The sequence below is a fragment of the Mustela nigripes genome, chromosome 13, assembly GCF_022355385.1.
Source record: "Mustela nigripes isolate SB6536 chromosome 13, MUSNIG.SB6536, whole genome shotgun sequence".
In the NCBI taxonomy this organism is placed as follows: Eukaryota; Metazoa; Chordata; class Mammalia; order Carnivora; family Mustelidae; genus Mustela; species Mustela nigripes.
This window is the reverse complement of record NC_081569.1, coordinates 58,901,071-58,921,621: the sequence shown is the minus strand read 5'-3', so window position 1 is coordinate 58,921,621 and position 20,551 is coordinate 58,901,071. Positions and strand designations below refer to the sequence as shown.

The window sequence follows — 20,551 nt, the reverse complement described above, 5'->3', positions numbered from 1 at the left end:
GGAGCCCGATGTGGGACTCGATCCCAGGACGCTGGGATCATGACCTGAGCTGAAGGCAGCTGCTTAACCAACTGAGCCACCCAGGCGTCCCTAGGATTGTCTTTTGTCCTTAGCAAAGTCAAAATGTCATTCTGCCTGTTTTAAGGACTTGTCAGTGGGCTGTAGGTAGTCAGGAAATCTAATAATTTTTTTTCTGCCTTTGTTTCCCACATCAGTTCCTATCTGTGACTCACCAAGGAACTAACTCAGGTTAGTTTGGTTATAATACCAATCTAGGGGTTGTAGAGAATTTACTGGTATCGCTTTTAGAATAAAAAAAATGAAAGATTTCTTGCTTTATTAAACCCTTTACATCTACAAAATTGACTATTTTCTGCATTTCTTTTTGGTTAAGATTTTTAAAATTTATTTGTTGGTTGGGGGGTGGGTGGGGAGAGTATACAAGCAGGGGGAGCTGCAGGCAGAAGGAGAAGCAGCCCCCTCCGGGAGCAAGGAGCCAGATATGTGACCTGAGCAGAAGGCAGATGATTAACTGACTTAGCCAACCAGGCATCCCTGCTTCCTAAATCATTATTCCAGCTCTTCGTAGCAGTTTTAAATAAGCAGTGGCAGGTAAAGAGGTATTTTTACAACTGTTATTAAACAACTCATTTACGCACATTCTTCCTCAACCTTTCCTAAAGGAATGTCCTGGGTGTTGGTGAATGACTACTACATTTTGTTTTGTAATGATTATAGTGCAAAGGGTTTGAAAAATATGTTTGGACACTAAGAACTAATTTTAAACACTGGAAATGGATTTTTTAAAAAAATACACAATTGCTCAGTAATTCTGATGTGGGAAACAAAGGGAGAAGGAAATCTAGCTAAAATTAAATGTCCTTATAACCATAGCCCATTAACAAATAGATGAGGAAGGCAGAATATGATGTTCCTCCAGGAACCTCCCAACTGTCTTAAAACCCTGGAAGAGGGAAAATAACTTTGGTTTGACAGTAGCAAGGCCTTGGGTATCCTGTGAGTCTTCTTTAGTGTAAAGAAAATCCTTTTGGAACTTCCTTTAACCTTTACTTCTTCCAACCTCAAAGTACATAACCAATTGCTCCTCATAGTCCTGGGGCAGCAGCCCAAGGTCCTGTCCCTGTGCTTTAACAAAACCATTTTACACAGAAGCCAACTTAAGAATTCTTTCTTGGCAGTGGGCTCTGGACCCCAAGAACACCAACATTACAAAACGACATCATTTTGCCTCTCCTCTTTTGATGGGCTCTGAAATGTTTAAAGTAACTTCTTACACCGAGATTATGTGCAGATACTTTGCGAACCCAAAAATACACAAGGCATGGAGGGATTTTTTTGCTCCTTAAAGACTAAATGTCTTGTACAGTGTAAGTGAAATAGTCATATTGTAGCAGGATCAGCCTTGAGACCACCAAGAATTTTGATTTTGGTAAAAAAAATTTTTTTTTTTTTTAAGTAATCTCCACACCCACCATGGGGCTGTAACTCATAAGCCTAAGATCAAAAGTCCCATGCTTTACTAACTGGGCCAGCTAGGTGCCCCAAGAAATTTTGTAATTCAGTTTTTGAGAGTTATTATTCAGGGACCTAATGTGATCAGTCAGTATGTTCAAGTCCTCTACCAACTCATTCACTAATGAAAAAGAAATCCGTTTCCACAGCCTCAAACCAGCAGCACAACTTTGTCTTTTCTTGTCTCCTTCCTCCTTTTCTCCGGATCCTTTCTCTGGATGCACTACATGTTCCTTTTACTACTCAGCCACTATCCCAGCTTCCCAACTTTCTGCATCCGCAGGCAGAAAGTTGCTCGCTCCCGAAGCATTCATTCTTCGGATGCACCACGCTTGGGCTATACTGGATGCCTTTTTGAAATGAGCCTCAGTATAAAGGTCCAGGGAACCGTGCACCGGATTCCTAAATTTTATCTTTCACCTTCAGATATACCCAAGGCGTCACTGAAGGGCCCAAAACTGGGATACCTGCTCAGGTGGCAGCGTAAATTATAAGCCTCTCAGCAGCCTCTGCCGAAGTGATAAGGGTCAGTAACCACAGGAGTAAATAAAGCGAAGCGGGGGAAGCGTCTTGATCGCAACCATGACAGCTAAGTCAGGACCCCTTGCGCCTCCCACGCTTCCCACGCTCCAGCCTTGGCAGTCACGCCTAGAAGGGCCAATATGGCGCCATCCCCGGGGCCTCAGAGGCGTGGGGGGCGGAGCCGTGTGCGTCACGTGACCTCCGCCCCCGCCCCCTCCGCGGGCAGAGCTCCCTTCCCCTGCTCCCCGGGCGCGCCGGCATTCGGGAGGTACGCACACGGTGCCCTGCCCCTTTAGGGGCTCGTCCGTTGTCCCCGCGTGTACGCGAGCGTCTCTCCCCGCAGCAAAGGCCGGAGCAGGGCCAGGAAAGGGGGTGGTAGGCGGTGCAGAGGCAAAGGGGCTGCAGAACGGTGTCACTGCCGCTGACACCGAAGCGGGAGGTCGGAGCCCCGCGCTAGGTGCTGGGCGGGAGGATACCGCGCTGGCGTCCTAGGGGACCGCTAGGCGCTGAGGGGCGAGGCTGTTGCGGAGGTTCAGGGCGTTCCGGCCAGACCGTAGGTGCCGTCGGGGACTCGGGGGTCTCCTCGGAGCTCTGGTCACTTGCCTTGGGCGTTTCACAGGTTTCCCATCGCCATCCAGCCGCTCAAATCCAGTAGGATTGAAAAACGGCCTCAGCCTAATGTTCTCTTCCTTCTGAGGAGCCCGTCAGCGGGAGGGGACTCGAAAGGGGTGGCCCGGCCCTCGGGGGGTGAAAGGAGCAGAGGTTGAAGAGTGCAGCGGGAGCGGGGGGGCGCCCTCCTTGACTATCAGATGCCTCCAGTGTTTCCATCTCTGCGGAGTGGGCTTGGCGGCGCTGACTACCCGGCAGGAGGGACGGACGCGGCTCCGCCGGCTCTGACCGTGCCGCCTCCATGTGGCTGCTGAAGGGGACCCAGGAGGGAACCGGCTTGGGGCGCAGCCTCGCCCTCTTCCCTCCCCGCCTCCCAGGCGACGGGGCTGGCGATGTGGAGACGTGAGGAGACCCGCGGCTGCCCCGGGTTCTCCAGGACTCCGCGAGGCGCCCGCGGGTTCCACCGCACCCGGGGCGGGGGAGACCCAGGCGGGGCTCTGTGGTGGGCGGACGGGCGGGCGACGAGCAGAGCCGGAACCCCTTCCTCGCCATGGGGCACAACGGCAGCTGGTTCTCCCGGAACGGCAGCGAGCCGCGCAACGCATCGGGCGCGGAGCCTGGGGGCGCCAACCGCAGCGCGCTCGGGGAGTTCGGCGAGGCTCAGCTCTACCGCCAGTTCACCACCACCGTGCAGGTCGTCATCTTCATAGGCTCGCTGCTCGGTAAGCCGCTCGCGGGGGCGCCTCCCGGGTGGGCTTCCCCGAGCACACAAGCTCGGAGAGGGCACGGGATCGGGGGCCGCCGGAGCCGTGGTGGGTTTCGGGGTGCCTGGCAAAGTGGAGATGGTGGGTTTAAGAATGCGGGGGTAACGGCGGGGAAGTTAAGCAGGGACGGTCCACTCCAGCCCCCGAGCTGAAAGCAGAGGAGTTCTGGAAGGGTTTTCTCCGGTTCGAGGACCGTGCGTGGTATAGGCGGAGGTCCGCCTCTGGGGCAGCCCTGGCGGGATCTTTGGTGATGCGCATAACCCTGCCCAACAAGCATTCCTCACCTCTGGGTGCCAGGTCGGAGCGCTGGTCCGAGCTCCTGTTTACAAATATCGAGGAACAAAGATTGTTTTGTTACTGATGATTGATGTGTTTTGCACTCCCATCTATTCCCTATATAAAAAATTATTTTGAAAGAGCCTTGTTTTGCGCGTGTTTTATGAGCTTGCTGCTTCGGAACACCGACCTGCTTGCTGGTAAACAATCATGTGGAGAATTAAACTCTGTTGCCTTCTGATCTTTTTAGAAACCCCAAACAGACAAATCCCAGCATATTTCTCTACCTTTGTTTCGTCTGAAGTACAAAATATACAGATTTAGGTATATTTGTTCAACGAACTGAAATGAGTGGTTGGTTAATAAAAATGTTTGTCCACTAGCATGAGAATTACCTGTACTTCTAGTGGGTACTCTTTAAATGATAAATGATAAATGATCACAATGTTCGTTTTAGTGGAGGTTAGTTGAACTTGTATATTACTTGTCAATATGTGACTTCCCTTCAGATGTAAATTTTCTGACGTGGCATTTAAATGGATGTAAAAAGATGTGTGACATTGTGGTCAAGAGCAGTCTTAAAGTGCCAAAGTAGGAATAGGTTTTTTTGCAGACACGTGAATTTCCATGGAAATCAAGATAAGTGATCTCAAAAAGACTGGAAATTTTTTAAATGTTTGGAATTTCCCTTCGTAATTTTTCTAGTTGTAATTATCCTGTCCCACTGTTTCATATTGATTTTCCACTTACTGTCATGAGGGCATGTTCAGGAGTAGATATCAGTGGGGCTATGTCTAAGTGTGTGTGTGTATTTGTGTGTGTGAGAGAGAGAGAAAATGTGTTTTTATGAGAATAAGTGCACATTAACAAAGCAAATGCTTGTGTATCAAATATTTTCAGTATTCATTTAACAAACAGCAAACGCTGAACACCTAGGTACCATGCACAATGAATTGTAGATTATTGGGATTTAAATGCGAGTGTTGTCACATTTAGTTGAAGTGTGGATTATTGGGGAGAGTTGAAGTGACTGCACTTTTATTTCTGCAGGGTTTTTACTAAATATATATATATATACATATGTCTGTGTATACACACACACACACACACACACACACACACACACACACACATTTGTTTTGTTTTCCCCTTTGGGAACTCTAACCATGAAGAAAGATGATGTTGGGAGAAATTTTCCTGCAGTTTGACTCCATGATTTTGAGTACTATTGAAATAGAAAACAGAAAGTATGTAATGGTATAGCAAATAGTGCACACTTAATGTTAGTTTTGGTTCCGGTGTACCGTCTATTTTCGTAAATTGCATTTGATTCAAGAATTGCTAGGTAGGGACGTCCAGGTGGGTCAGTTGATTAAGATCTGACACTTGATCCCAACTCAGGTCTTGGTATCAGGGTGATGAGTTAAAGCCCCGTGTTGGTGGGCATAGAGCCTTATTTTTAAATTTTTAATTAAAAACATTTTTTTTAGAGATTTTATTTATTTATTTGAGTGAGAGGGATCACGAGCTGGGGGAAAGGTAGAGGGAGAAACAGGACTCACCACTGAGCTGGGAACCTGATGAAGTTGATCCCAGAACCCTGGGATCATGCATGACCTGAGCCAAAGGCAGACACGCTTAAAGGACTGAGCCACCCAGGCACCCAGGTGTAGAGCCTTCTTTTAAAAAAAAAAAGAAAGAAAATAAAAAGGAGTTTCTAGGTAAATCTGCCCTTATTTCAACTCTTTTTCCTCACAGTAGTTTAATTGACAGGAAATAACTGTTCTTGCGGGTTTTTCCCAGGAGGAGACTGATTTTCCTCCATTGTTAGTTACGCCTGGCTTGGCTAAGGAGGACATGTTTTCTCCCTTCCACATTACTTGGCCCTCTTAAGCGAGAATCCATTTGCTCCTTTTTCTTTTCAGGAAAAGTTCAAATACAGTTAAATTTCTTGAAATCAAAAGTCAGAGAACTTGGGCAAAAGGAAAGACAACATGGGGCGCCACCTGGGTGGCTGTCAGTTAAGTATCTGATTCCTTATTTCTGCCCAGGTCATGACCAGGGTCCTGGGATGGAGCTCCACCTTGAGCTCTGCACTCAGTGGGAGTCTGCTTGTCACTTCTCAAGTAAATAAATAAATAAAATCTTCAAAAGGAAAGGCATTTCAGGTTTCCTTAAAATATTAGCTGAATCATAACCTTGCCTTGTGTAATTATTTACTGATATTCTTGATTCATTGTTTTTGAGGATTTGACCTGTATAAACAACTGTGTAGTTGAATCCTCCTGGTGATGCTAGCTGAGGCTCAGAGCTTAAGTGGAAAAGCCATGTACAGTCAGTTGCAAGGCAAGTAAACTTGGGAAGTATAGTTTCATGAACGGCCCCTCCCTCCTCCAAGAGAAAGCTCACAGATTAGGAATAAAAGAAAAATGCTTATTATGGAAGAATCCTTAAGGCTGAAAAGTAAATGGAGGATGGAATAGTATCTAGAATAGCATGTAATGCTGATTCAATCTGCTTGTTAATCGTATCTGCAAACATAGACAAATGAGTTTTTCTTCTTTTTTTTCCTTTAAACAAACTCAAACATACTTCCTAGATTGCCTAACTAGATTTTTTTTTCCATTAGAATTTTCAAAGGCCAACTGTTATGTGAAAATAATTCCTTTGTACTATTGTTGTTTTACAGTCTTTTTTGGAAACTTAGAGCCCTGTATGAGGAAAAAACCGAACTTGGATTGACTATAATATTCCAGCCACAAGGAACATTAATTGCTTTCAGAATGAACTCCTGAATTATATATAATACTCTTCAAATAACGCCTTTTGAGGCTTTGTGTAAACTCGTGTTTCTCAGCCTTTTTTTCTTTAATTTTTAAAAAGATTTTATTTATTTGTTTGAGAGAGAGTGCACAGAGGGAGAGTGAGTGGGAAAAGCAGGTTTCCTGCTCAGTAGAGAGCCCAGTATGGGGGCTCAGTCCTAAGACCTCAGTACCATAACCCAGACTGAAGGCAGACACTCTACTGAGTCAGGCACCCAGGCACCCCCTCAACCTTCTTTATTTAATATCTTGGGATATCTGAAGATATGCTCTAGATCTTGAAAGAGTAAAATAATTTATATATATATATATATATTTTTTTTTTTTTTTAAAGATTTTATTTATTTGACAGACAGAGAGAGAGCACAAATGGGGGCAGAGGGAGAAGGAGAACAGGGTTCCTGCAGAGCAGGGAGCCCGATGTGGGTCTCTGTCCCAGGACCCTGGGATCATGACCTAGGCTGAAGGCACACGTTTAACCAACTGAGCCACTCAGGTGCCCTGATGGGGTCAAGATAATTTACAGATTTCCCTTTAGTAAGTATATGGCACACAACACTCTTAAGAGTGAACAGTGTAAATTAAAAACGCAATAAGATTTGAAATCATCATTTACAATAAGTGCTTTGGATCTAACTCCTCAGAGTTGATCTTCTCTCCCTTTTTGCCACTCCTTTGGGATTCACATTGCAAGTGCTTGGAAAGATGGGCCCCCTCTGGTGCTTTCATGTGACAAAGGTCAGTAGTGGCTGTTACAAAGCTTGTTACCTCTAGTCTCCCCCACTGCATAAATTGCCCGTCATTGTGCTTGTTATCATTGGAGGAATTTAGGAGGTTTTTATAAAGGAACTTGCTCTTATTTTTTTTTTTTTTAAAGATTTTATTTATTTATTTGACAGAGAGAGAAATCACAAGTAGGCAGAGAGGCAGGCAGAGAGAGAGAGGGTGGGAAGCAGGCTCCCTGCTGAGCAGAGAGCCCGATGCGGGACTCGATCCCAGGACTCTGGGAGCATGACCTGAGCCGAAGGCAGCGGCTTAACCCACTGAGCCACCCAGGCGCCCCAGGAACTTGCTCTTATTTAAAGAAAATGAGTGTTGTCGACAATAGCCAACAAATGATGTATCTCTCCTCATCAGTGATCTATAGTATGAAATTGATGACCCTAAGTAAAGGTCCATCTTGTCTGTGGCCTGATTCCTCTAGGAGTGGTTATTGAAGTATTCATTTCAAAGGATATAGGGGGAACTATCTTACTGAATTGATCTGACAGATAATATGGATAAACACCATTTTTGCTCATGATTTTTTTTTTAAGATTTTATGTATTTGTGAGAGAGAGGGAGAGCAGGTGGGAGAGGGAGAAGCAGGTTCCCTGCTGTGCTGGAAGACTGCCTCAGGGCTTGGGGCTGGATCCCAGGATCCTGTGATCACGACCTGAGCCAAAGGCAGACGATAACAGACTGAGCTACCCAGGCATACAAGTTGTAAGCATTCTGTATATATTCTGAACACTAGATTCTTGTTGATACCTGATTGGCAAAAATGTTGTCCCATTCTCTGGATTGTCTTTTCATTTTATTGCTGGTATCCTTTTTAAAACCACAGAGGTTTTAAATTTTGATGTTGATTTATCTAACATTCTTTGATGTTGCTTATGCTTTTTTGTCCTATCTAAGAAACCACTGCCTAATTCAAGATGATGAAGATATATATTCTTATGTTTTCTTCTAAGAAATTACTAGTTTTAACTCAGCAGTTAGGTCTTTGATCCATGTATGTTAATATTTGTACATAGTATGAACTCGGAGCCTAAATTGATTATTTGTGGATTTGTGGATAGCAGGTGTCTCAGCATCATTTGTTGAAAATACTTTTCTTTCCCCCATTGAATTATCTTGGCACTCTTGTTGGTCCTGGTGAAACTTTGGACACCACTGCTCCATTGAAGGATTTTCATAAACCTTTGACAAGGACTAAATAAAAGGAAAATGAATCTTTTTCTCCACTGGTGCTTATACTTTATGTGCTTTAAAAACAATCTGGAAACAGAGGCATGGAGATCAATGACCTGTCTAATGTATTAAGAGACTTACTTGTAATATAATCAGGCAATTGCTCTTTTCTGGGCTTCTTAGATTTTTCCACCTAGACTGGCAGTCAGGTCCTTATTCATGGGTTCTGATATGGCTTTGTCTCTGTTAAGGCTTAGTCATTGGTAATTTCTGGGGTGTTAATTATCTGGCTTTATTGTAATTCTGCTACATTAATGTTGTTTCTAACAGGAATTGCTCATCTAAAAAAACTACCTCTAGAAATATTTAAAACAATTTCACCTTACAAATGTTCCAATAGCTGTGAGCCCACTGGGACAAGAAGACAGATTGAAAGTTAAGTCCATCTTTTTTTTTTTTTTTTGAATTATTAAAAACGATTTTTAAAAATATTTATTTATTTGACAGAGAGCACAGGCAGGGGGAATGGCAGGCAGAGGGAGAGGGAGAAGCAGGGGACTCCATCCCAAGACTGTGGGATCATGACCTGAACAGAAGGGAGATGCTTAACCTGCCGAGCCACCCAGGCATCCCTTTAAATAATTAATTAATTAATTAATTTTCCCCCTTTAATTTATTTTAATTAATTTTTTAAAAAGATTTTATTTATTCATTTGACAGATCACAAGTAGGCAGAGAGAGAGAGAGAGAGAGAGGGAGGGAGGAGGAAGCAGACTTCCTGCTGAGCAGAGAGCCTGACGAGGGCCTTGATCCCAGGACCCTGGGATCATAACCTGAGCTGAAGGCAGAGACTTTAACCCACTTAGCCACCCAGGTGCCCCTATTTTTTTTTTTTTTAAGATTTTATTTGTTTATTTGACAGAGAAAGATCGCAAGTAGGCAGAGAGGCAGGCAGAGAGAGAGAGGAGGAAGCAGGCTCACCACTAAGGAGAGAGTCCAATGGGGGCTCGATCCCAGGACCCTGGGATCATGACCTGAGCCGAAGGCAGAGGCTTTAACCCTCTGAGCCACCCAGGCGCCCCCAGGTGCCCATATTTTAATTTTTTAGTAATCACTGTACCCAGCATGGGGCTTGAATTCTTGATCCAAAGATACAGAGTCATGCTGTAGTGACTGAGCCAGCCAGGTACTTCTGTTTTGTTTTTCCTTTTACCTGGTCCTCTTTTATTCTGGACCTTAATCTTCAGTATAGTTCTACTGAAATACAGAATTCTGAGCAGAGAGCCCAATGCAGGATTCGATCCCAGGACCCCGAGATCATGACCTGAGCCGAAGGCAGTGGCTTAACCCACTGAGCCACCCAGGCGCCCTTCATCAGGGCTTTTAGTTGGAAACAACAGAGCCTGTTGTTAAAAGAAGATACAGTTACAGAAGCATTCAGTAAAGAAAAACATTTTACTTGGAAAGATGTATGGCAAGGGAGTTAAGGTTTTAGAAGGACTGGTTTGCCAATTGAACCTTACACCATCACAAGACTACCTTATTTACAGTTACACCGTGTTCATTGTGAGGGAAAACAAGAGTTGTCTCATGTGATTGTTAAAACCTCAAAGATTGTGTGATGCCTTCAAATATCAGCTTTGCAAAACCAATAAAGTTGCTAGTCAATACGATTGTTTTTATGAAGAGTCATAGGAAGGTCTCAAAATTTCATTTATTTTGTGGACCAGAACTAGACTGTGGATCCTGAGTCTTTTTTTTTTTTTTTTTTCTTTTAAGATTTTTTATTCATTTGAGAGAGCGGGAGTGAGCTTGAGAGAGAGCATGAGCAGAGGGAGAGGAGACTCCTGGCTGAACAGGGAGCCAGATGCAGGACTCGATCCCAGAAAGCTGGGATCATGACCTGAGCCAAAGGCAGAGGCTTAACCAACTGAGCCACTCAGGTGCCTAGATCCTGAGTCTTTTACTGTTTTTATTTTCGGGGAGGGAATGGGAGCAAGTGTTTGCTTTCTCATGGTGGGACATAAAGGGCACATTTTTGCATAATGCAGCCGGGTAAGGTGTTTTACTTCTGTACCAAACTAGCCAGTTTATGAAGAGGGAAATTTGTTACAAGTTATTAGATTACTTTCAAAATTTATGGGAGAGTCTGGGAACCAGGGACACTAAAGAAATATGCATAGTCATACCACTGGTTCAAGTAGAAATCATGAAGCTGTTGTTACACATTACCAGTGATGGGAGGGACTAGACTCTAGAAACCTAGGGCACAGCTGGCTCAGATCTAGAACCAAAAAGTCCTGCTCTTCTTCTTCCTTGGGTTGGTTTTTTTTTTTTTTTTTTTTTTTTTGTATTTACGAGAACCCCATGACTGCACCCAGCCACCACCTTATATAAATCATGTCTGGTTTTCTTGGGAACATCTTCTGGACAGAATATAGATCATAAGCCTGCATCACAATTGCGGGACTGTCTGAAAAACAGTGTTTTTAACTTTCCAGCCTTTATAGCAGAGCGTAGCAGTTGGTTGAAAGATTAAGGATTGACCAGTGAATCAAACTAGTATCTGCTGCTGTATACTTCCTGTGGTTCCTTAGGTGACTGTCCTTACAGTGCTCCACAGGGCTCCACTTCCACCCTGGGAGAAAGAGGTGGGATCCAGGCCTTGCTCGTCCCAGGATCCTATTTCCTTGTCCTCAGGGATTAGTTCAGGGATGGTTGTGGGATCCAAGCTTCGTCATATAGTACTTGACATAGAGATGCTGGTAGAAAAGCCTTCTTTTTCCAAAGGGGCTACTAAGCAGGGATAAAGGAAGATAGGAGCCGTCTGCTTAGGAGGGAGTGAGGGCAGAGAGACAAGCAGGGCTGAGGGTGAGAGACGAGAAGGGCGGGGTGCAAGCAAGAGAGAAACCATCCTGATGATACTGTGTGAGTCCCTAGAAGTGCTGAGCCTGTATTTTCTAATTACAACAACACCCCCCAAAAAAACCCCAATTCTCTTTTTGCTTGAACTTGTATGACTTAGGTTCCTGTCACACACAACAAAAATATCCTGATCTATATAGTATTTTTCTCACTATGCATAGCCATCGTTTGAGTAAACAAAACAAATTCAGAAGCATAGTGACTTGCTCATTAGCACCTTCACAGTCAGGTAGGACCTGATGCAAAGGAAGTCTGATGCCCAGAAAAGAGAAGTGACTGAAACCCAGAGGCCCGGGAATCAAGCGGGACCCTAAGTGTGGTTAGTGCAAGAGGTCTGCTGTGGAAGGCTGTATTCAGGCCCAGGACTGGAAAGGAGGCTGAAAGCCATGGCGTGTTGGAGGCCTGTGCCTGTGCAGAGGCAGAAGCTCAGAGATTTTATTGGACCAGGAGGAACTCTGGCAGCTATCCCACATGCATTTAGCCCCCAGTTCTTTTTCTCTCTCAGTGAAACATCTTATTTAGGGGCGCCTGGGTGGCTCAGTCAGTTAAGCGTCTGGCCTTTGGCTCAGGTCATGACCCCAGAGCCCTGGGATAGAGCCCCATATCAGGCTCCTTCCTCAGGGGGGAGCCTGCTTCTTCCTCTCCCTCTGCTTGTGCGCTCTCTCTCTCTGTCGATAAAAATCCTTAAAATGAAACAAAAGCATCTTTAATTTAAAGAATCAACAGTTACTTGGCACGTAGTTATTGATCACTCGCTAGTACAAAAACTTGGTAGCGAGAAAAACCATTGCTGTGTTAGAAGAGGGAAATGTCGCCAAGGTTAGATATAGCTGCCCAGGAGATGGTAGTAGGCTCAAGTCATTGGGTCATAAACTGGATTCTGCTTTCCTGAATTTCTAAGGGTTTCTGGGGGGCCAGTGGGCAAGGCTGTGGGTGGGTCCTGGGAAACGACCCTCACCAGTCACTTGCAAGGTATGGGCAAAGTCCTGGACGTGTGGCAGATCATGGTTGAAGGGATGGACTTCTCTCTGTTTCCTGCTTCACATTCACTGTGGCCAGTGTCTGGCTCTCAGGACTGTTGAAGCAGACTCCTGTGGGGGTGAAATGTGTGCGTGCAGCTGATCCAAGCCCAGGTTGTGGAGGGGAGAGTGGGAGTTTTCCTAACACAGAGACCAGGCATCCAGGTGTAAGGAAGAACCTGGGCCAGACTTATATGGGCCTTGTTGAGCTCAATAGAGAATATAAAGGCAGAAGGGATGGAGCAGGTGGCAAAAGATGGAGAGGAGCAAAGCAGAGATAACTCACACGGCTTCCAGACCATCTTTCAGTTTCTCTATCGTGTCTGTTTTAATACCACGGGAGACCATTGTCTTTGCTGTTTTTTCTGACCCAGAATGTTCTTCCCTAGGTTTGTTCTGTGGCTGGCTTGTGTGCATCCTTAAATTGTAGTCCAAATGTCACCTCTAAGCTTCCCTAAAGGAGTTTCCCCTCCACTTTTATCACATCATTCTGTTTATTTTTCTGTGCTAGTTATAACCCCAGGGAGTAGTTTATCTGTTTGGTGTCCTGTCCCTCTCCGTTAGGGTGCAGGGCCATGAGGACAGAGACTGTCGCATTTGCAGTGGTGGTGCCCCCAGCATCTAGATCAGTGCCTGGTGCGGAGTTGGTGCTCAGGAAATATTGATTAGTTAATTGAATGAAATGCTTAGGGACAATTAAACAGAACAAATAATTAAATAGGCACTATCTTGATTGGCATGAAGGTTAAGAGCTTTCTGGAAAGGAGCATGAATTTTATCCACAGCCAGACTCAGACACACATAGTCATTTCCAGGAGTCTGGAGGGCCCTCAGAAAAGCTAGATATTTGGAGGGACAGCTGGTCTCTTGACAGCAAATCCACAAGGACAGGAGTTACAGCCTGATTTAAGAGTGAGTCTATGAAGTGAGACAGGCAGCATTTTGAACCAGACAGCATGATGTGTATATGTGGGGGGTGTCACTCTAGCTTTTGAAAGCTTTTGGATCCTAGACAAAGTCAGAATTACCGCTTGAAGCAGCTGGGGCGTGACCCTGCCAGTGGGAGAGTCACCGAGGGCAGTGTTATCTTCAAGGAGCTACAGGTGGCATTTGGCTGCTTGTACAGAGACAGATGGCTCCTATGTTGTGAGATCAGAGCAGTGCCGGTGAGTTTCTACCAACTGTTAGGAAATACACCTTCCTCCTATCCATCTGGGAAGCTCAGTGGTGGGAATGGGAAGGGGAGTGTTGAATAAGTCTGAAAACAACAAACAATATTTTCACTCTAGCCAAGTGTTATGGGTTGAAGTGTGTGGCTCTCTTCATCCAAAAAAAAAAAAAAAAAAAAAAAGGAAAAAAAGATAAATGTAAAAGTCTTAACCTCTAGGACCTCAGAACGTGACCATATTTGGAAATGGGGTTGTTACAGATGTGATTACTTAAGATGAGGTCCTCCTGGAGTAGGGCGGGTCTTCATAAGGAGAATGCTGGGAAGGCAGCTATGCTCGCCACTATACCACCAACGCAACGCTGTGTGATGGGGTCAGAGATTGGCGTTACATGGCTGCAAAGCCACGGGACACTGAAGAGCCTCTAGAAGTGGGGCAGAGGCAAGGAAGGATGCCCTGCAGCTGTCAGAGGGAGCACTCTCGGCCCTGCCAACACCTTCATTTCAGACTAATAGCTTTCATAGCTGCAAGACAATACATTTCTGTTGTTTTAAGCCATCCTGTTTGTGGTACTTTCTTACGCAGCCCTGGGAAACTACTACACAGAGGCAGTGAACAAAGAGGAGGTTGAAAACCCTGATTTTTGCCCAACTGTATGCAGTGAGTTTGACAAAAAGGCAGAGCATCTTCAGTTGATAGAATGTGAGTCAGTGCCGTTGAGTGGTTCCTGCTTTTTCTGTCCACTCATGCACACATAGCTTTCAGTACCTTTTTATTTTTATTTATTTAGAGATTTTATTTATTTATTTTGGAGAGAGACAGTGCAGGAGCATGTGCAGGGAAGGAGCAGAAGGAAAGAGAATCTGAAGCTGACCCCACACTCAGTGTGGAGCCTGACATGGGGCTCGATCCCAATGACCCTGAGATCAACCTGAGCTGAAACCAAGAGTCAGATGCTCAACTGGCTGTGCCACCCATGCACACCTCTGCACCTTTTTAAAAATTTAACTTTTTATTTTGAGATAATTGTAGATTCACGTATATCATATATATACGTTTTTCCTAGTAGTACCGGTGAGGTATGTGTTTTTGGTGGGTACAGTATCATAACCAGTATGTTGACACAACCAGGACATGTCCCTGTAAGGATCTTCTTCTTCTTCTTCTTCTTCTTCTTCTTTTTTTAAAGATTTTATTTATTTATTAGAGATAGAAAGTAAGTACGAGCAGGGGTGAAGGGCAGAGGGAGAGGGAGAAACAGACTCCCTGCTGAGCAGAGATCCTGACGTGGGACTCAATCCCTGGACCCCTGGATCATGACCTGAGCAAAGGCAGACTCTTAAATGACTGAGCCACCCAGGCACCCCTGCAAGGATCCTACTTTTTCATAACCACATGCACTTTCCTCCAGCTCCTACCCTCTTCTTAACTGTTGGCAACCACTAATCTGATCTCTGTTTCTTTAACTTTGTCATTTCAAGAGCTTTACATAAATGTAATAATAATATAGTATGTAACTCTGGGGATTGTTTTTTTTTTTTTTTTTTTTTTGTTTAGTTTATTTTACCAATGTTTTTTTATTTAATTTTTGGGTTTTTTTTTTTTTTTTTTTTTTTTTGGTCCAGTATACTTCCCCAGGGATTTCATCCAAATTGTTGCCTGTATACATGGTTTGTTCTTTTTATTTTAATTCTATTTGTATGACCTACTTGAATCAAAGTGTGGGCAACTCCATGACATTTCTGGTTATTAAGTCACAAAACTCTTATAATTTAGTACATAAGATGTGCAGTCTGGTGAAAGAGGAAAAGCTCTAAACTTGATAGAAAATTCTCCCCCTCTCCCCACAACCCCCAGTCTAGGCTTATTGCCTAGGAGAAGCTTGAAGTTGGGGAAGAGAGTCTGGGTGGCTTTCTTCCCCATCTTGAGTTCCTGGTCAAGGTTTCTTGGCCCTCCAGGATTGGTGCTGAAGTGGGGCTTCGTGGTGCAGGGGTGGAGGGACAAAAAAGTTTATAAAGACTGATCCTGGTGTAAGTGGCTTCTTACTTACTGGACTGTCACCTGTCCCCTAAGGGTGGTGATGCCCTCCCATATCCTTGGTTAGTAGCATACTCTGTCCTCAGTCCCTTAAATGCTGCTAGACTTCTAGCTTCTCTCTGTTGAGGGCTATTTGCTCCGCACATGACCCTTTTGCACAAGACCCCATGCCATTGCTCTTACTCCTTGGACCATACCTAGTATAAGGGAACATACATGCATATCCTTGTCCCTGATGAATTCTGGGAGTGCAGGCTGCCCTCCTATAGCCTCTTTGAGCAGCTCATCAGCCCATCTCCGGCTCTCTAAGTTTTCTCAGATAGGATTCAGTTCACTGTAAACCCCAATTGTGAGGACACACATCAAGCTGTCTGCATGGGCTTGTTGAAACCCCCTTCCTTACTAGGCTTGGGGAGAGATGGGCACCTCCTCCTTTCTCCTTTGGGTGCATAGGACTTGGTGCCACCCACAGCTCTCTGTCTATTCCTGTGTCCTCTTCAGGTGAGTAGGGGTTCAGGTGTTCTGAGCATTTAACCATAACTTTGAAAAATATCTGTCTTTTTTTTTTTTTTTAATGTATTCATTCATGAGAAGCAGAGAGACAGAGGCAGAGGGAGAAGCAGGCTTCCTATGGAGCAGGAATCCTCATGTGGGACTCCATCCCAAGACCCTGGGGTCATGACCCGAGCCGAAGGCAGACGCTTAACCTACTGAGCCACCTAGGTGCCCTGGAAAATATGCATCTTGACCTGACACTTGACTTTGGGATTTATTGTTGATACCTTGGTAAAATTTTCTAAAATAGAATGTTCATTTAGAAATACTTTCTTAAAATTTATGAAAGAGTTTTGTTCAAATTTTCCATATACCTCTTTGACCTCTGCAACTGTTTTTTGTTGGAAATATTTTGGAGCTCCCTCATCCAGTTTTTCAGAGCCCCTCACCATTACTTCTAAGCTCTGTGAACCAGACACTGTGCCTTTTTTTTTTTTTTTTTTAAACTCATGCTTGATAAGGGCAGCTGAAATTTCACCCGAAGCCACAAATAACCATTCTGTTTTCTTTAGGGAGGGAATGAAGAATGATACTGTTGCATCTATTAGATGACCTTTATAGAAAGCCCAAAGTAACATTGATTGAGGTAATTTCAGGTCATTGTTCCTTCTCCAAACAAAATTCCAAATAAAGTAATTTATTACTTGTTCCAAATAAAGTCATTGAAGGAGTGCCTTGTTATTAAGAGTGATTTGTGTTTTCCAGCAAGAATGTTTGAGGACGCCTCTGCGTTGTGTTAGAGGGTAGGAGAGATTTACTCCCTGGTTCCCTGGGCATCCCTGTGTGTGCTCGTTTACACCTTTAATTACAGCTACATTTTGTTGGGCTTTCCTGTGCAGTTTCTTAGCACACGAAACACTTCCAACGGCTGCTAAATGGAAAGGAAAGAATAACTCTCTGAAGTCTACCTAAGTGTGAATTTAATTTCCAGGAACACAGAGTTCAAGTAAGACTCAAGCTGAGACAAAATAATCAAATTTTGGTTTTCAGACCATCTCATTGATTGATGAGAACAGCACCTTTTGTGTTAGTCCTGTCGTTTCTGTGGCCTTCTCTCAAGGCTGCAAATCTTCAGTAGCAACGGGCCTACAAATTACCAGAAGCCCTAAAATGAAACCCACATGAAGGTCTGGATTAGGGACTAGAGAGTTAACTGCTTGTTTCTCTGTGCGATGCTGTTATTGCTAAGATTACAGGGGACTTAAAAAAAAGGGAAAAAAAAGAGTACACAGAAGTTTTCTCTAAAGAGCACGCCATCATTTTTCTTGTTAGTAACAAGTCAGTGGGCTGGTAAGGATCACACCACGTGCTTAGGAAGGGTGGATTGTAGCCTCGCCCAGCTGTTGGCTGGTGGGTTTACTGTTGGTAAATCATTTTGCCTCTTTGTGATTGTTCTTGTGGTGCAGAAATTTTTTTTTTTTTTTTAAAGATTTTACTTATTTATTTGAAAGAGAGAATGGAGAGAATGCTTTGATAGTGCAAGGCAGTGGGAGAGAGGGACAAGCGGACTCTGCATTGAGTGCAGAGCCCAATGTGGAGTTTGGTCTCAGGAGCCTGAGATCATGACCTGAGCTGAAATCAAGAGGCGGGTGCTTCTGACCAAACCCCCGGGTGCCCTGCCAGGCAGAGATTCTTAAACCTAGTGTGCATAAAAATCATTTGTTAAAGTGCAGATTCCTGAATTCCACCATCAGAAGATTCCTTTTGGTGGCTTTGATATGGAGTCTTGGAGTCTAACTGTCTATCCATCCATCCACACACATATTTAAAGATTTCATTTATTTGAGAGAGTTTGCATGTGCACAAGCAGCGGGAGAGGCAGAGGGAGAAGCAGGGTCCCCCAAGGAGGGAGCCCCGTGCAGGCCTCAGTCCTGATCATGACCTGAACTGAGGGCTGACACTCTGAGCCACCCAGGTGCCATAGAGTCTATATGTTTAACAGACACTTTTCTGTGATTTTGATGCAGGTGCTTCACACTTTCACATTGATCTAAGGGACGGCCTGGCCGACTTGTTAGTCTGTGGAGAGGACGGTGGTCATTATGCATGGTCATCATGCACACTCCCAGGTTATAGGCCTGGGAGTCAAGCAGTGAGGGTAGATGTCAGGAGGATGGAAGGGAGAAGACTAGTTCTTTAAGGTAAGTGCTTGGATCACTAGATGATCCCCCCCCCAACTCTTAGGGAAGTAATAGCATTACCTTCAGAATTATTTTTATAAAGAGAGTTGTTGGAATTTAATTTGGGAGAATTAGTACCAATTCTACCCATATTTTAATAGCTAGTGTTGTTTAAGATCTGAATGTAACTTTAATTATGAATAGACCAAGCCTCTTCTCAAACTGACTTGAAGAACCTTACCTCAAAGTTTGATGAATGAGATCATCTGATTTCCTAATTCTTCCCCTGCTGTCTCCATCTTAATATATATTCTAGAGGTAATAACTTTTTTTTTATTTTTAGAAAAGATTTTATTTATTTTTTGACAAGAGTGAGAGAGAGTGAGAGAGCACAAGCAGAGGGAGGGGCAGAGGGAGAGGGTGAAGCAGGCTCCCCGCTGAGCAGGGATCACGACCTGAGCCTAAGGCAGTCAGTTAACCGACAGCCACCCAGACACACCTCTATGCAGAATTTAAAACATTTTTTCAAAATTTTCTTTGAAATTGAAATAAAAAATCTATTTAATTTTTTAAAAAGATTTTATTTATTTATTTGATAGACAGAGATTACAAGTAGTCAGAGAGGCAGGCAGAGAGAGGAGGAATCCCCGCCAAGCAAAGAGCCCGATGTGGAGCTCGATCCCAGGACCCCGAAACCATGACCTGAGCCAAAGGCAGAGGCCTTAACCCACTGAGCCACCCAGGCACCCCTGAAATTAAAAATTTAGACAATATGCACAGTCTCAGTGAGACTTGTCATATACCTAGCTCCCCTAATGTCTTGGGCTCCTTTTGCCTTCTGCCTTTTTGGTCGTGCTGTGCTCCACCATCTTCTGGGACTTCTTGATACCTCAATAATTAAGGCCTTGAAATTCCACCTATCTGCCACCAGTCTGGATTTCCCAGTGCCCCTGAGATGTGTTAAGCCCAAGTGTGTCCTCCAAATACTGAGTATATATGTGGCAACAGTCGCAAACTAGGAAACTAAGTCTTTATCAAAAGGGCCACAAGCAGTGTGGATATGGAAACAAATAATATAGTTAAGTCTCATTTTCAGCTTGGCACAGGAGAACAGAGAGGGCAGGTGAGTGATGAGAAAGACCAGTAAAGGGCTAGTTGGCTTTGGGAAGAATTGTGACTGCTTCAGCATGCAAATCTCTTGTTAGAATATGAATGACAAGGGAGCAGTTGGGCAGCCTTAAAAGTACATTCCAAACCAATTTGGTGTGCTTATTAGCCTTCTTATTGTTAGTATCAGGCATCTTTAACTTTGACTATGGGATCGTAGTGTACTGTCTCAAGTTATAGAATGCAAGCTATAGTTTAAATCCCTGCTGCCCCTTTTTAATGTTAATGCGAGTCTTGTGTTGTCAGGGAGTTTGCCACATAGGTTGAGCTGAATTCACTTATTATCGTGTTGACCTCATGTTAATGTCAATATGTTGACTCATATTGAATGTAGCATCTGCAAAAACTCCCCGGCTTTTATTTCATGTACTGCTGTTATGATTCTTTTTCATCGTCCTTGTTTGATTCAGTGTAGGAACTCAGATTAGTACTTTATCATTTTAATTCATCTAAATTTAACTAAAATGTTTTAGTTCTTTGTATCAGTCTTTTAATTTTGGTTAGGGGAGAGAAGGATCCTGATTATGCCACATAACATTACTGCTTTCCGTGATCTTAACTATGTATTTTTTGTATTTCCAGCTAAATTCTCAGAAACAGTTTTGAATGGTGCAAGGAGAGAGAAAGGTTGGAGATTTTGTTCCTAGTGATCTGGTAATTAAGGTTAATTTAATTTACTAGTCAAAACTCTTAGAATAGTTGTTAAACTAAATTATTAACTAGAATGCTCACTCAGGTCATTGTTTCTTTGTCTTGTTTCCAAAAACATTTGGAAGCATCATATTGGATATTTTACTGAAAGTCAGATATACTGTGTCTATTACATTTCCTAGCCTTGCTGATAAAAGAAAACAAGGAGAACCTGACATGACTTATTATTTTTTTTTTTTTTTAAGATTTTATTTATTTATTTGACAGAGAGAAATTACAAGTAAGCTGAGAGGCAGGCAGAGAGAGAGAGAAGGAAGCAGGCTCCCTGCTGAGCAGAGAGCCCGATGCGGGACTCGATCCCAGGACCCCGAGATCATGACCTGAGCCGAAGGCAGCGGCTTAACCCACTGGCCACCCAGGCGCCCCACA

At 43.9% G+C, this 20,551-nt stretch overlaps 1 protein-coding gene across 1 annotated transcript in view; it reads left to right on the top strand.

Annotated features, from left to right (window-relative positions):
• The first annotated feature begins 2,209 nt into the window (after nucleotides 1-2,209).
• The window catches only part of GPR176 (G protein-coupled receptor 176), a 132,885-nt gene continuing 114,543 nt past the window's right edge, over nucleotides 2,210-20,551 (top strand). The window contains exon 1 of the mRNA XM_059372490.1: nucleotides 2,210-3,386. Within this exon, the coding sequence (XP_059228473.1) occupies nucleotides 3,215-3,386 (172 nt within the window). The 5' untranslated portion in view covers nucleotides 2,210-3,214. The remainder of the gene's footprint in view (nucleotides 3,387-20,551) is intronic.